The sequence below is a fragment of the Rhinoraja longicauda genome, chromosome 28, assembly GCF_053455715.1.
Source record: "Rhinoraja longicauda isolate Sanriku21f chromosome 28, sRhiLon1.1, whole genome shotgun sequence".
Taxonomy (NCBI): Eukaryota; Metazoa; Chordata; class Chondrichthyes; order Rajiformes; family Arhynchobatidae; genus Rhinoraja; species Rhinoraja longicauda.
In genome coordinates this window covers 17,563,227-17,580,403 of record NC_135980.1, presented here as the reverse complement: position 1 = coordinate 17,580,403, position 17,177 = coordinate 17,563,227, and the positions used below count along the sequence as shown (strand labels likewise).

Sequence of the window (17,177 nt, the reverse complement as noted above, 5' to 3'; positions counted from 1 at the left end):
TTCCCCCCACATTCTGCCACTCACCTGCACAGCAAGGGCAATTTACAGCAGCCAATTAACCTATGAACCTGCAGAGCTCTGGAATGTGGGAGGAAACTGGAGCATATGAAGAAAACCCACAAGGTCCCAGGGAGAACATGCAAACTCCACACAGACACCGCCGGAGGTCAGGATCGAACTAGTGTCTCGGGCGCTGTGACCTGCCCCCTCACCTCACATGGTCACGTGCAGTCATGTGACCCCCTGTTGCCTCACCTGGCCACGTGCAGTCACATGATCCACCCCTCTCCTCACATGGTCAGATGCAGTCATGTGACCCTCTGTTGCCTCACCTGGCCAGGTGCAGTCACATGATCCACCCCTCTCCTCACATGGTCAGATGCAGTCATGTGACTCCCTGTTGCCTCACCTGGCCAGGTGCAGTCACATGATCCACCCCTCTCCTCACCTGGTCAGATGCAGTCATGTGACCCCCCTCTTGCCTCACCTGGTCAGGTGTAATCACATGACCCTCCCCTCCCCTCCCGTTGCCTCACCTGATCAGGTGCGCTGACATGGCCGGCCCATACTGGGTCACAGTCGCGATACAGTGCGAAGGCGATGATGCCACAGAACAACGCGCTGCTCACGATCGTCCAGAGGCCCAGCTGGTTGATCAGGATGGCCCTGGGAACAATGGGGGAGGTGTCAGGTCTGGTCCTCGCCGTTACATCCCCCTCACCTTCCACCCACCACCCCAGCCCCAGAGCGTAAACAGAGAGTACCACCACCACCTGATAATACAGGGAGATGGACAAGGGAGGGGCGAGAGGTGTGAGAGGGGTGAGGAGGGGCAAAGGGTTGTTGGAGGGGTGATGGGGGTAGGGTTGAAGAAGGGTGAGATATGAGGGCTGGGAGGTGGGGACAGCTGGGGTCGGGGGTGAGGGAAGGATGAGGGTTGAGGGAGGAATGTGGGGAGAGAGAGGACGAAGAGGGGGGAATTGTCATGGTCAGAGAGTCATATGTTCCAGCATGGAAACTGGCCCTTCGGCCCAACTTGCCCACACCGACCAACATGTCCCATCTACACTAGTCCCACTTGCCTGCATTTGGCCCATATCCCTCTAAACCTGTCCTATTCATGTACCTGTCTAAATGTTTCTGAAACATTGCGATAGTACCTGCATCAACTACCTCCTCCGGCAGCTTGTTCCATACACCCACCACACTTTGTGTGAAAAAGTGGCCCCTCAGGTTCCTATTAAATCTCCCTTGGCGTCTACTTCCTTAGAAGGCTTAGGAAGTTCGGCATGTCCCCAATAACCCTCACCAACTCCTACAGATGCGCCTTAGAAAGCATTTTATCAGGGTGCATCAGTGCATGGTTTGGGAACTGCTCCATCCAAGACCGAAATAAATTACAGAGTTGTGGATGTAGTCCAGACCATCATGCAAACCATTGACTCCATCGACACTTCATGCTGCCTTGGCAAAGCTGCCAGCATAATCAAGGATCAGTCGCACCCCGGTCACTCCCTCTTCTCCATTCTCCCATCAGGCAAGAGGTGCAGAAGTTTGAAAATGCATACATCTAGATTCATGGACAGTTTAATCTCAGTTGTTATCAAGATAGCAACTGAACTATCCTTTCACCAACTGGAGAGCTGTGCCGACCTCCCATCTAACACATTGGAGACCTTCGAATTATCTTTAATTGGACTTTACTGGACTTTATCTTGCACTAAATTTTATGGGGAACAAAGAAATGGCAGACGAGTTAAACCGTTACTTTGGATCTGTCTTCACTGAGGAAGATACACACAATCTCCCAAATGTTCTAGGGGCCGGAGAACCTAGGGTGATGGAGGAACTGAAGGAAATCCACATTAGGCAGGAAATGGTTTTGGGTAGACTGATGGGACTGAAGGCTGATAAATCCCCAGGGCCTGATGGTCTGCATCCCAGGGTACTTAAGGAGGTGGCTCTAGAAATAGTGGAAGCATTGGAGATCATTTTTCAATGTTCTATAGATTCAGGATCAGTTCCTGTGGATTGGAGGATAGCAAATGTTATCCCACTTTTTAAGAAAGGAGGGAGAGAGAAAACGGGTAATTATAGACCAGTTAGTCTGACATCAGTGGTGGGGAAGATGCTGGAGTCAATTATAAAAGACGAAATTGCTGAGCATTTGGATAGCAGTAACAGGATCATTCCGAGTCAGCATGGATTTACGAAGGGGAAATCATGCTTGACAAATCTGTTGTAATATATAAGACAAGGGGGATGTTGTGATATTGCTGGGACTACTTTGTGTATCCAAGGACTACTTTGTATGCCTGTGTATATAAGTGATTGGTGTGATTAGGCGGTCACTCTGGATCCAGATGACCACGGAATAAACAGCCTGGAGTTGAGCTCCAGCATTGTAATGTGCGGTGACCGGGGAAGACCGACACCCATGGAGGTGTGCGGCAACAGGGGAAGACTGGGAGACCCGACACACACGGAGATGTGCGGTGACCGGGGAAGACCGGGAGACCCGACACACACGGAGATGTGCGGTGACCGGGGAAGACCGACACCCATGGAGGTGTGCGGCAACTATAGGAGACCGGGAGACCCGACCACGGAATAAACAGCCTGGAGTTGAGCTCCAGCATTGTAATGTGCGGTGACCGGGGAAGACCGACACCCACGGAGGTGTGCGGCGACCGGTAAGACCGACACCCACGGAGGTGTGCGGCGACCGGGGGAGGCTGACACCCACGGAGGTGTGCGGCGACCGGAGGGGGTCGGCGACCGGAGGGACCGACCACCCGCGGAGGTGCGGCGGCCGGTAAGGCCGAGGCACTAAATACTCACCCAGGTGCGTCGACCGTAGAGTCGGGACGGCCCTGGGCCCGAGGCAGCGGCAGCGCGTTGGAATTGCACGGCAGCTGCCGGTAGCACCTTTGAGCCCAGCAGTGGGAGCCCAGCAGTGGGAGCCCAGCAGTGCCAGCCCAGCAGTGCCAACCCAGTAGTGGGAGCCCAGCAGTGCCAGCCCAGCAGTGGGAGCCCAGCAGTGCCAACCCAGCAGTGGGAGCCCAGCAGTGCCAACCCAGCAGTGCCAGTCCAGCAGTGGGAGGCCAGCAGTGGCAGGCAAATCATGGTGGTGGAGCATCTAGAGCCTTCATTACGTTTGATCTACACAGCACGTCTTCTTGAGGGGAAGATATGGAACAAAATGAATATTTTGTGTTTAATGACCTGTGTAGTGATCGGTGTAATGAAAGCTTAATGTATTATATTTGATGTTTTTGTATAAATGTATATATCTGTGGAGTGACCACACGGAGTGAGTGACCACCCGGAGATGAGTGACCACCCGGAGATGAGTGAAATTCCGCAGAGGAGTGACCACCATGATGGCGAAAAAAAGCAATTGTGTTTAATTGTGTTTAGTTGTGTTATTGGTTTTGTTTGCAAAAAGCAATGGTGTTTTGGTTTTGTTTGTTAAATATATTTTAGCCCTCGAATGGTAAAGAAAACAATTTTATATAAGACAAGGGGGATGTTGTAATATATAAGACAAGGGGGATGTTGTGATATTGCTGGGACTACTTTGTGTATCCAAGGACTACTTTGTATGCCTGTGCATATAAGTGATTGGTGTGATTAGGCGGTCACTCTGGATGCAGGTGGCCACGGAATAAACAGCCTGGAGTTGAGCTCCAGCAATGTAACCTTTTACACACGTGTACTTGTGGTCTTTCCAGGGTCACTAAAGGTACAACAGGTACCGGACCACGAAGTACAACAAAATCTACTGGAATTTTTTGAGGATGTAACTAGGAAAATTGACAGGGGAGAGTCAGTGGATGTGGTGTACCTCGACTTTCAGAAAGCCTTCGACAAGGTCCCACATAGGAGATTAGTGGGCAAAATTAGGGCACATGGTATTGGGGGTAGGGTACTGACATGGATAGAAAATTGGTTGACAGACAGAAAGCAAAGAGTGGGGATAAATGGGTCCCTTTCGGAATGGCAGGCAGTGACCAGGGGGTACCGCAAGGTTCGATGCTGGGACCCCAGCTATTTACGATATACATTAATGACTTAGATGAAGGGATTAAAAGTACCATTAGCAAATTTGCAGATACTAAGCTGGGGGGTAGTGTGAAATGTGAGGAAGATGCAATAAGGCTGCAGGGTGACTTGGACAGGTTGTGTGAGTGGGCGGATACATGGCAGATGCAGTTTAATGTAGATAAGTGTGAGGTTATTCACTTTGGAAGTAAGAATAGAAAGGCAGATTATTATCTGAATGGTGTCAAGTTAGGAGGAGGGGGAGTTCAACGAGATCTGGGTGTCCTAGTGCATCAGTCAATGAAAGGAAGCATGCAGGTACAGCAGGCAGTGAAGAAAGCCAATGGAATGTTGGCCTTCGTAACAAGAGGAGTTGAGTATAGGAGCAAAGAGGTCCTTCTACAGTTGCACCGGGCCCTGGTGAGACCGCACCTGGAGTACTGTGTGCAGTTTTGGTCTCCAAATTTGAGGAAGGATATTCTTGCTATGGAGGGCGTGCAGCGTAGGTTCACTAGGTTAATTCCCGGAATGGCGGGACTGTCGTATGTTGAAAGGCTGGAGCGATTGGGCTTGTATTCACTGGAATTTAGAAGGATGAGGGGGGATCTTATTGAAACATATAAGATCATTAGGGGATTGGACACATTAGAGGCAGGAAACATGTTCCCAATGTTGGGGGAGTCCAGAACAAGGGGTCACAGTTTAAGAATAAGGGGTAGGCCATTTAGAACGGAGATGAGGAAGAACTTTTTCAGTCAGAGAGTGGTGAAGGTGTGGAATTCTCTGCCTCAGAAGGCAGTGGAGGCCAGTTCGTTGGATGCTTTCAAGAGAGCGCTGGATAGAGCTCTTAAGGATAGCGGAGTGAGGGGGTATGGGGAGAAGGCAGGAACGGGGTACTGATTGAGAGTGATCAGCCATGATCGCATTGAATGGCGGTGCTGGCTCGAAGGGCTGAATGGCCTACTCCTGCACCTATTGTCTATTGTCTATACCCTTTATCCTGCATCTGTACACTGTGGATGGCTTCATTGTAATCATGTATAGTCTTTTTGGTGACTGGATGGCATGTAAACAAAAGCTTTTCACTGTACCTCGGTATGCATGACAATAATGAACCAATCTGAACAAAACTCTTGGAGCTCAGTGCTGGCATTCCCAGGCAGGGAGTGTGAGAGCACATTGGACATCAGTGAGTGGTCATCTCAGTGTGGATTGAGCCAAACGTTTGGATATAAAACTTAACTGCATCCTTCCAGGCTAGTGTTGCGCATCTGGGTTCCTCATGGACAAGCTGGTCCAAGTACCCAGCACTTTTTCCCAGGACTGCTCAGTGATGACCTTGCCAGAGCAAACTGGTGCAAGCTCTTCTGTCTAGAATGAGTTGGGGTCACGACAGAGACTCATGCTAGAACGTTAGACTTTAGACTTAAGAGATACTTTAGAGATGCTTTAGAGAAAGTGCAGAACAGGCCCTTCAGCCCATGGAGTCTGTAAACTAGCACTATCCTACCCACGATGGACAATTGACAATTTTAACCAAAGCCGATTAACTTACAAACCTGCCCGTCTTTGAAGGGTGGGAGAAAAACCAGAGCACCCAGGGAAAACCCACGTGGCCATGGGGAGAACATGCAAACTTCGTATAGACAGAACCCGTAGGCAGGATTGAATTTGGGTCTCTGGCATTATAAAGCAGCAAGCCCACCGCTGTGTCACTGTGCCGCCCCAAAGTTTCCTGGTTGAATTTTTCCAATTACTCAAGTTGACTCAGCAATGAATATTGCACCATAAAGACATTGATTTTCCATTGAACTTTGAGGCAAATCGTCCTCATTTTCTGTCCGTTATTCAACATGCTTGTCCTCGGGTGGATTATTGAAATGTGTAGCAGTTAAATGGAAGGAAAGGAATAATGTGTGGGTAGCACTCCTCAGTTGCTCTCAAACCTTTCAGATGCAACAAAGGGCTATGGTTTCTCCACAGCTGCTTGATTTCCTGCCCACGCAAAGCCTGTGAAAGCCTGACCTGGTGCTTGAGAAAGGAACAAGTAGACAAGTAACGGGGAATGAAAGGGAAGTTCGTGATGAGGTACGTCAGGGGTCTTTACAGCTCGTTTCCCTCCAGTGCCTGCAGTGTTTGGTGCTGGACCAACACTTGGTGCACGGGTCAAAGGTTATCACCCCTGAAAGCTTCTGCGACACAGAGTCAATTAATGTGCTCGACAAGAGCTTAGCAACGGCAGCTAGCCAATGTGGATGGCCAGATACTGAGAGCTGCTCAAGGCTCTGAAGGAATGTTTGGTGTTTGTACGGAGAATGAGCAATGCCGAGATCGGGTTACAGGCCAGCTTGCCATTCCCGCCCCTCCAAGCGGAGAAAGGTTTGATTCCCAGCGGGGCCTGGACAGGTGGCAGTCAGTGTAGAACAGGAGCCCCATTCAGCCTTTGTGGGGCTTTCAAATATTAACATGGATCCGTTTGAATGGCGAGCAGAGAACTGACGGGTGTAGTGCGTCCTCCACGGGTTGAAGGCATTAACAGAGGATTTCTCCCAACGTCCTGCCCAATACTTATCCCTTGCCTCACGTCAAGTTAAGTTTAGTTTAGAGAAACAGCGTGGAAACAGGCCCTTCGGCCCACCGGGTCCGAGCCGACCAGTGATCACCCACACACTAGTTCTACCCTACACACTGCGGACAATTTACAGAAGCCAGTTAACCTACAAATCTGCACATCTTTGGAATGCGGGAGGAAACCGGAGCACCCGGAGAAAGCCTGCGAGAACGTTCAAACAGAACGCATAGTCAGGATCGAACCCGGGTCTCTGGTGCTGTAAGGCAACAACTCTACTGCTGCGCCACTGTGCTGCCCACAATGTCACAAAACAAATACTGTAGATTTGGTGAATACCCTGAGGTGTGCAGTTTGCCATTTTGCTTGTTGAATTTCTTCCTTGCTGAAAAGAGCATTACCGCTTGTTTATACCTCTGGGTGCCCTGGGGTGGTAACGCAAGTTCAAATGCGCTCTCACTGCAGAACATCCTGAAGACCCAGAGCCAGCCAGAGAGCAGCATCCAGTGCGGTGTGCGTAGACCAGAGCACGGGAACATCAATCTCCTTGTCCCCAGGAAGAGCCCTCTGGTACAACTTTCCGCTGATCTCCCTGAAGCCACGGGATCCACACAAATTCTCAGCCACGCACATGCTGGGAGTTGTCATTCTTATTCCATGACCAGTTCACAGTCTAACTTATCCTTATCGGTAATACCCTGTTATCCAGGCAGCACACTGGTAACTTCTGTACCTTCTCCAAAGACTCCACATCCTTCCTATAATGCTGCAGGTGCAAATTGGAGGAACAGCACCTCATATTTCGCTTGAGCAGCCTAGCGGTATGAACATTGACTTCTCTAACTTCAAGTAACCTTTGCTTTCCCTCTCTCTCCACCCCTCCCCCTCCCCCTTCCCAGTTCTCCGACCACACTGTCTCCGACTACAATTTATCTCTGTTTGTTTTGAACAGAGACAAAAAAAAGCAGCTAACTCCCAGCCAACATTTTCTTTGATTTCCATTCCCTTGGTCTTATTTTCACACCTTACACTTCCTTATCTATGTATCTCCCTCTCCCCTGACATCCGTCTGAAGAAGGGTCTCGACCCAAAACATCACCCATTCCTTCTCTCCAGAGATGCTGCCTGTCCCGTTGAGTTACTCCAGCATTTTGTGTCTATCGTCCTATAATGGGGCGACCAGAACTGCACACAATACTACAAATGCAGTGTCACTGAAGTCCTCTAATGCTGCAACATGACTTCTTGACTTTGGAGAGCAGTAGAGTACAGAAATAAACCTTTCAGCCCACACGTCTGCACCAACCATAATACAACATTAAACTAGTCTTTTCTGCTTGTCGGTGATCCACACCCCTCTATCCCTGCCTGTTCATGCGCCCATCTAAATGCCTCTGCGATACCATTATCATAACATGCCTCTTCCTCCACTCTTGGCAGCACTGGCAAGCTCCCACTGCACTCTGCGTGTAAAAAATACTTTGAGTAGGCTGGGCCACTATTCCTTGGAGCGCAGGGGGATGAGGGGTGATCATATAGAGGTGTATAAAATCATGAGAGGAATAAATCGGGTAGATGCACAGAATCTCTTGCCCAGAGTAGGGGAATCGAGGACCAGAGGTCATAGGTTCAAGGTGAAGGTGAAAAGATTTAATAGGAATCTGAGGGATAACTTTTTCACACAAAGGGTGGTGGGTGTTTGGAACAAGCTGCCAGAGGAGGTAGTTGAGGGTTAGATTACCCCAACATTTAAGAAACAGTTAGACAGGTACATGGATAGGACAAGTTTGGATGCAAACGCAGGTAGGTGGGACTAGTGCAGCTGGGACTTGTTGGCCAGTATGGGCGTTGGGCTGAAGGGCCTGTTTCCACAGTGTATCACTCGATGACTATGATTCTAAACCTGTCCGTCTTTGGAATGTGTGAGACCGGAACTACCAGAGAAAACCTACGCGGTCACGAGGAGGACAAGGAGACTTTGTCTGAGGAGGACAAGGAGGACAAACTCTGTACAGACAACATCCATGGTCAGGATGGATTCCAGGTCTCTGGCGCTGTAAGGTAGCAACTCTACCTCTCTGTCACTGTGCCCCCCAATAGGATACCCCAATGCGTATCTGAGAAAGCACCTGTCTGAAGTACAAGACATCTGGGTGTCTTTCCATGTTCCTTCCCCCCTCCATGTCCCCAAATACTCGGGCAAGCTCATGCCCCTTCTGCTGCCAAACTTACAGACGAGCTTGGTTCTCTGTTTTGCAAGCGAAGTAGCGCTGGACCTGGGACTGGTTGACCCCGTACATCGATAGCCACATCACCGTCCCACCCACAACAAACGTCCAGAACGTATAGCGTCTCCTGGGATCTGGATCAAAACTAAGCAGAGGATTTCCATGAATGTGCAAGTCAAGGTTAAGTCAACACAATAAGCTCGGTGTCACATCAGGTGGTCACTGAGGGAAACTAAAGGAACCAGGAGGAGGACAAGGAGACTTCCGTTAAAAGTCACCACTTGCGAAGCGCACGGCCGTGACCTCCTCTATTTTCCTGGTTGCGACATGTACTTCAACTCCTCCCATGTCCAAGCCTTGATAACTTCCCAACTTCCACCTCTGACCTTAAAGCTATGTCCTCTTGAGTTTGACATTTCTACCCTGGGAGATAAAAACTCTACCCATCTACGCCCTTCATGATTTTATTTACTTCTATCAGGTTTCCATTCAGCCTCCAATTCTCCAGAGAAAACAATCCAATTTTGCCCAACCTCTCCCTAGTGTAAATGCTGTCTATAGGCAGCATTCCCGTGAACCTTTTTCTCCCCCTCTCCAAAGCCTGCACATATTTCCTGTAATTGATTGATTCCAAGATACAGTGCAAAGATCAGCCCTTCAGCCCACCAAGACCATGCTGACCATTGATCACCATTCACACTAGTTCTATTTTATCCCACTTTCGCATTCAATCCCTACACGCTAGAGGGAATTGAGGCAACCAGAATTGTGCATAATACTCCAAATGTGGCCCAACTAAAGTTTTATACAGCTGCAACATGCCTCCCTGAGTCTTGTACTCCATGTCATTTTAGACTGTGGATAAATTGTATTGTCCCTGCCCAATATCAGGTAAGTTGGTATCAGGTAAGATGCCCCATGGACATTGCCCAGTGCCCAATTCGCTTGTTATCTGTCCTAGCCTAGTTCCATCCCATGGCACTTGTGGTCAGAGCCAAATATCTTTAAAATGGTGAAGAGCTACATGCAGGGAGATCCAAGGAGACTTAACATTTATGTGTGTGATTGTAAAGCAGCGTGGGCAAATGCTACGGAATGGGAAGGAGCAATCTGGCAAAATAAATCCTCACAAAGGTAGCCTCTGGGGCAGTTCCAGCATTCCTGTACTAATCACCTTTCACACCCCATTCCCGGAGTGTTTAGTTTTGTTTCGAGATGTAACACGGAAGCAGTCCCTTCGGCCCACTGAGTCCGTGCCAACCAGTGATCCCTGCACACTCACGCTATCCAACACACACTAGGGATAATTTACAATTATACCAAGCCAATTAACCTACAAACCTGTACGTCATTAGAGTGTGGGAGCAAACCGGAGATCCCGGAGAAAACCCATGCAGGTCACGGGGCGAACGTACAAACTTTGTACAGACAAGCTCCCGTAGTCAGGATGGAAACGGATCTCTGGTAGGTTCACTAGGTTAATTCCTGGAATGGCGGGACTGTCATATGTTGAAAGACTGGAGCGACTAGGCTTGTATACACTGGAATTTAGAAGGATGAGAGGAGATCTTATCGAAACGTATAAGATTATTAAGGGGTTGGACACATTAGAGGCAGGAAACATGGTCCCAATGTTGGGGGAGTCCAGAACAAGGGGCCACAGTTTAAGAATAAGGGGTAGGCCATTTAGAACTGAGATGAGGAAAAACTTTTTCAGTCAGAGAGTTGTGAATCTGTGGAATTCTCTGCCTCAGAAGGCAGTGGAGGCCAATTCTCTGAATGCATTCAAGAGAGAGCTAGATAGAGCTCTTAAGGTTAGTAGAGTCACGGGGTATGGGGAGAAGGCAGGAACGGGGTACTGATTGAGAATGATCAGCCATGATCACATTGAATGGCGGTGCTGACTCGAAGGGCCAAATGGCCTCCTCCTGCACCTATTGTCTATTGTCTCTGGTGCTGTAAGGCAGCAGCTCTACCACTGTGCACCTTGCTGCCACCAGACCTTCCTGCCACGTACTCTTGCCCTTATCTCTACCTCACTAGTTATCCATCATTATATTTTAAAATTAATTTGCACTGCTCAATTTTAGCACCACAAATTTGCACCATTCTTTTGTTATGCTTTTATTGTATTTATTGGTGTGTTTATCATTACAGTATCATATTGTACCCTGGTGTACATGACAATCTCTAATCTGTAATTTTTCAATCTTTAATCCTTTGCCAGTCAGGAAGCACTGAGTGTCACCCCTCGTCAGGTTTAGTGAGCAAACTGCTCGAGTTGTGAAGAGTTGCAGGTATTCCCACAGGTAGTTTCAGTAGCAAAGGCATCTCTTACTCTCCGAAATTGATCCTGGACCCATTGTACGCACTCTCCAGAACTTTGCCCACTCCTCCTGCTAAATAGGTGCCCCGGATGATGACAGCAACAAAGCCAGACATCATGATGATGACTTGAAAGATGTCAGTCCAGATCACAGCCTTCATCCCACCCTGGAGATCAAAGTGGAGGTTAATGATGGCATGTGAGTAGCCAGTTAGCAACAGCAATCCATACTTGACAAACAAGTTAATTAATTAATGTAATTAAATATTTCATCCCTTTGGACCAAAGGGTAAAACAAAGAGCCTGCAAAATAGTGAAAAGCTAGAAGCAGTGGTGGTCAGAGGGATCTGGACGTTCCTGTTCACAAAACACGACAGTGCTGAACACAAGTAGTAATTAAAATGACCACTGGAGCATTGCACCTTCCAAAGGGCTGAAGTCTAAGGCTTGAGGTTACACTCCTGGGTTAGACAGCGGCAGGAGGACCTGGATCATTTCTGGACACCATACCACCTGATAGAACAAGGAGAATCACTCTGACACCTCACTGCTCCTGACCAGCTGTGGTGTGCGGACTAGTTAGATTACAAAGAGAGATTCTGCAAACAAATGCATCTTCCCTGGATTTTAACAGGATTAAGAAATAATAATGATTGGTTTTCAGGACGTTTCAGGGAACTAATAAGGCGAAGGGAGAAAAGTTAGTTCTCTAGCTAAAGGGTCAGGTGTGATGGGGCCGTGGGGCAACTGCCTGACCCCAGCAATCAGACCCAAAGTACCTGGGGTGAAAGTGGGAAACATGTAAGATGCAGGAAGTTAGAAGTTACTTTTGCTAACATAAGTGGATGACAAATCAATTATAGTGATACAGTGTTCGACAGCACAGAAACAGACCATTTGACCCACTGAATCCATGCTAACTACTATGCCCATCAATATTGATCCCACTTGCCTGTATAAATTGTGCATCCCTCTGTGCCCTGCTAATTTAGTACCTGTCCAGTTGCCTCTTGAATGCTATTCATGGTCCTGCCCCCACCTCCTCTGGCAGTTCATTCCAGATGTCAACTACTCTGTGTTGAAAATGAACCTCTCCCAGATCCCCGTTAACCATCCTCCTTCTCACCTTAAACCTCTGCCCTCCAGTTTTAGATGGTTATCCCAGATGGAGGATGCCCAGGGTTCACAGTGTCAACATGAGCACTGGGAAGTATGCGTAGCTCACTGCAAAGGGACCGTAACCACAGTGCTGCAGGTTTACATGTGAGCCGTTTGTACTAACCACAGTTGTGTAGAATGTGCAGATGATTCCTGTAGATAACAGGGAAACCCAAATGTTCAGCTCAGTAACTGAAAGAGAATAATGCACATCAGGGTGAGAGTGATTATCACAGGGCGAGCGAGGACAGTCAACCAACATCCCAACCACGCAATATTCTCTCAAAGGAGAGATACTTAATACTCTTCCATTTCACATTGCCATTGTTTTCTATTGTAAGTAAGAAAATAAACACGAGTCTATCCAATTTTACTGGCATCTATAATGAAATAGAGGCATTGCGTGACCTATTTTCTTCCAAGAATTTTATAAAGATTTGCCATCCATGTGCCATTGCAGTGTTTATGCGCTGGATCTCTCACCATCCATGTCCTCCTGGAGCAACTTCACCACAAGGATTGCAGTTGGTCAAGACACCCGGTCACAACCGTTGTTGGACAGCAACATAATGGAAGCTTCCTATCCAGTCTGCAACCCAACTGATGCTACAATACAACACAATGGCCTTGGCTATCAATCATCTTGTACATCGGCAAGACCAAACGTAGATTGGATTACCATTTCGTCGAACACTTGCGCTCGATCCACCCAGGTCTGCTGGATCTCCTGGTTACTAAACATTTTAACTCAACTATCCATTGCCATACTGACCTTTCTGTCCTGGGACTTGTCCATTGCCAGAGTGAGGCCACACGCCAACTGGAGGAACAGCACCTCATATTGCTCTTGGTATAAACATTGAACTCTCAAATTTAAGTAAAAACGACCTCATTTCCCTCCTTTTCTTTCTAGTGTACCCTTCCACAACCCATTTTTCCTACTACCCCACCCCTCCCCCCACTGCCATCCACTTCCATCTATATCCCTCCCTCTGGCTTTACATTTCACTCTTTTTTCCTTACTTTTGTCTGCTTTTCATCTTTAGCCTATGCCAGCTGTCAATTCAAATCCCAATCCTTCTGCATCCACCTATTACTTGCCAAGCTTTGACCCTCCCTCATCTCTTTTCCAGCTTTCTCCCTCTGACTGCAATCAGTCTGAAGAAATGCCACTTGTCCATTCCTTCCACAGAAGCTGCCTGACCAGTTGAGTTTCTCCAGCACTTTGTGTTTTAAATAAAGTTCGATCATTTGCGTCATTGTGTGCAAGTCATAGAATCAAACCAGCGTACGACTGTAGGCTGCAGACAATGGAATATTGCTGGAAGATTCTTGGAGTAGGGTAGGTTTGAGGCAATTTCAGAGATATGAGACTGCAGAGAGAACAGCTTCACCCTGTAGTGTGGCGAGGAAGAGGAAATGAGCCAGACGCCATCTCCAGACCTTCAACCCACAAGTGCCAGTGAGCGTCAAATATCAACAGCAGCCAGAGTAGTGGGGTTAGTAATGAAGGGTTACACAAAGGGTTAAAATGGGGTTGTTTTGTCCATAACATGGCTGTTGGTCATGCTTCTATTGCCTTGCAATTAAGGTAAAGGGAGAAGCGGAAAGCCCTCAATGACAAGTGTTTAAAGCATGATTAATAAATGCCGGGCTCACTCAGACATGAACTTGTGAATTTGGAAGTCCCCGTGTTATTGGATTGGGACATTTGCACAATAGACAATAGACAATAGATAATAGATAATAGGTGCAGGAGTAGGCCATTCGGCCCTTCGAGCCAGCACCGACATTCAATGTGATCATGGCTGATCATTCTCAACCAGTACCCCGTTCCTGCCTTCTCCCCATACCCCCTGACTCCGCTATCCTTAAGAGCTCTATCTAGCTCTTTCTTAAATGCATTCAGAGAATTGGCCTCCACTGCCTTCTGAGGCAGAGAATTCCACAGATTCACAACTCTCTGACTGAAAAAGTTTTTCCTCATCTCAGTTCTAAATGGCCTACCCCTTATCCTTAAACTGTGGCCCCTTGTTCTGGACTCCCCCAACACTGGGAACATGTTTCCTGCCTTTAACGTGCCCCTTAATAATCTTATACGTTTCGATAAGGTCTCCTCTCATCCTACTAAATTCCAGTGTATACAAGCCTAGTCGCTCCAGTCTTTCAACATATGACAGTCCCGCCATTCCGGGAATTAACCTAGTAAACCTACACTGCACGCCCTCAATAGCAAGAATATCCTTCCTCAAATTTGGAGACCAAAACTGCACACAGTACTCTAGGTGCGGTCTCACTAGGGCCCTGTACAACTGCAGAAGGACCTCTTTGCTCCTATACTCAACTCCTCTTGTTATGAAGGCCAACATTCCATTGCCTTTCTTCACTGCCTGCTGTACCTGCATGCTTCCTTTCAGTGACTGATGCATTAGGACACCCAGATCTCGTTGTACGTCCCCTTTTCCTAACTTGACACCATTCAGATAATACTCTGCCTTCCTATTCTTACCACCAAAGTGGATAACCTCACATTTATCCACATTAAACTACATCTGCCATGCATCCGCCCACTCAAACAACCTGTCCAAGTCACCCTGCAACCTCATAGCATCTTTCCCACAGTTCACACTACCACCCAGCTTTGTATCATCTGCAAATTTGCTAATGGTACTTATAATTTCTTCATCCAAGTAAATAGCTGCGGTCCCAGCACCGAGCCTTGCGGTACCCCACTAGTTACTGCCTGCCTTTCTGAAAGGGACCCATTTATCCCCACTTTTTGCTTTCTGTCTGTTAACCAATTTTCTATCCATGTCAGTACCCTACCTCCAATACCATGTGCTCTAATTTTGCCCACTAATCTCCTATGTGGAACCTTGTCAAAGGCTTTCTGAAAGTCAAGGTACACCACATCCACCGGCTCTCCCCTGTCAATTTTCCTAGTTACATCCTCAAAGAATTCCAGAAGATTAGTCAAGCATGATTTCCCCTTCGTAAATCCATGCTGACTCGGAACAATCCTGTTACTACTATCCAAATGCTCCGCAATTTCGTCTTTTATAATTGACTCCAGCATCTTCCCCACCACTGATGTCAGACTAACTGGTCTATAATTTCCCGTTTTCTCTCTCCCTCCTTTCTTAAAAAGTGGGACAACATTAGCTACCCACCAATCCACAGGAACTGATCCTGAATCTATAGAACATTGGAAAATGATCACCAATGCGTTCACAATTTCTAGCGCCACCTCCTTAAGTACTCTGGGATGCAGACCATCAGGCCCTGGGGATTTATCAGCCTTCAGTCCCATCAGTCTACCCAACACCATTTCCTGCCTAATGTGGATTTCTTTCAGTTCCTCTGTCACCCTAGGATATCTGGCCACTAGAACATCTGGGAGATTGCTTGTATCTTCCTTAGTGAAGACAGATCCAAAGTACCGATTCAACTCGTCTGCCATTTCCTTGTTCCCCATAATAAATTCCCCCGCTTCTGTCTTCAAGGGACCCACATTTGCCTTGACTATTTTTTTCCTCTTTCCATATCTAAAAAAGCTTTTACTATCCTCCTTTATATTATTGGCTAGTTTACCCTCGTACCTCATCTTTTCTCCCCATATTGCCTTCTTAGTCATCTTCTGTTGCTTTTTAAAAGAGTCCCAATCCTCTGGCTTCCCACTTTTCTTTGCTTTGTTGTACTTCTCCTCTTTTATTTTTATGCTGTCCTTGACTTCCCTTGTCAGCCACGGGTGTCTCTTACTCCCCTTGGAATCTTTCCTCCTCTTTGGGATAAATTGATCCTGTAACTTCTGCATTATTCCCAGGAATACCTGCCATTACTGTTCCACCGTCTTCCCTGCTAGGGCCTCCTTCCAGTCAATTCTGGCCAGCTCCTGCCTCCTGCCTCTGTAATCCCCTTTGCTATACTGTAATACTGACAGTTCCAATTTTCCCTTCTCCCTCTCAATTTGTAGAGTAAAACTTATCATATTATGATCACTGCCTCCTAATGGCTCTTTTACCTCGAGTCCCCTTATCAGATCAGGTTCATTACACACTGCACTGCGGGTAAAGAACCAACTTTTCATCTTGTTGACATTAAAAGCTAGGTTATTGCTCTGACATTGTGACTCGAGGCTATTGACACTTTATCAGACTGGATAATCTTTCATTTACCTACATTGTACCTCACCTGCCAAACCTTTACAATTGTTTAATCTAAATATAACCCTTTGTGACCTCACAACTTCCTTTTCCACCTTCCTTTCTATCAGCAGCAGGTCCAGCTACAATTGTGCTGATCAAATCCTCGTACAATTGGACATGATCCCTGCGGGCATCCCCTGCCCAGCTCCTCTGCCTCTCCATCTACCTCCCCACCTCTCCATCTCTCCATCCACCTCCCCACCTCTCCCTCTACCTCCCCACCTCTCCGCCTCTCCATCTACCTCTCCACATTCTGCTCTGTAAGGAAGTTGAGGGAACAGGGTAGAAAGAGGAGCGTATTGAACCTGTGTGTGTTTCGTGAATGGAGAAGTAACCTCCTCTCCTATATCTTATGATTTGTAAATGAGAAACAGAAGGTACATCACTTGCCTTGGTTTAATATCAGCGCAGGGGCATAAATGACAACCCCCGTGTAAAGGACCTGCAATGTTTAAAAATAAATAGGTCAGTCAAAGGCAATGAAGGCAGAGAGCACTGGGCCACAACAGATCAAAGCAATGAATCATTGATGATGAGGAGACCATGATCTATGGAAACCTAATCCATTGGCCATTGTCTTATTGATCTCACTCTGTCCCTGGAATGTGCTGCCAATCCAACCCAACACCCACCCTGGAGATTTCCAT

General features: G+C 47.5%; 1 protein-coding gene across 1 annotated transcript in view; it reads right to left on the bottom strand.

The window, feature by feature from the left end:
• LOC144607021 (sodium/iodide cotransporter-like) overlaps window positions 1–17,177 on the bottom strand; it is a 56,804-nt gene that overhangs the window by 27,784 nt on the left and 11,843 nt on the right. The window contains exons 3-7 of the mRNA XM_078423564.1: window positions 16,921–16,972; window positions 12,450–12,517; window positions 11,180–11,334; window positions 8,846–8,986; window positions 537–666 (exon numbers count right to left, since the gene is read on the bottom strand). Of these exons, the coding sequence (XP_078279690.1) occupies window positions 537–666; window positions 8,846–8,986; window positions 11,180–11,334; window positions 12,450–12,517; window positions 16,921–16,972 (546 nt within the window). The remainder of the gene's footprint in view (window positions 1–536; window positions 667–8,845; window positions 8,987–11,179; window positions 11,335–12,449; window positions 12,518–16,920; window positions 16,973–17,177) is intronic.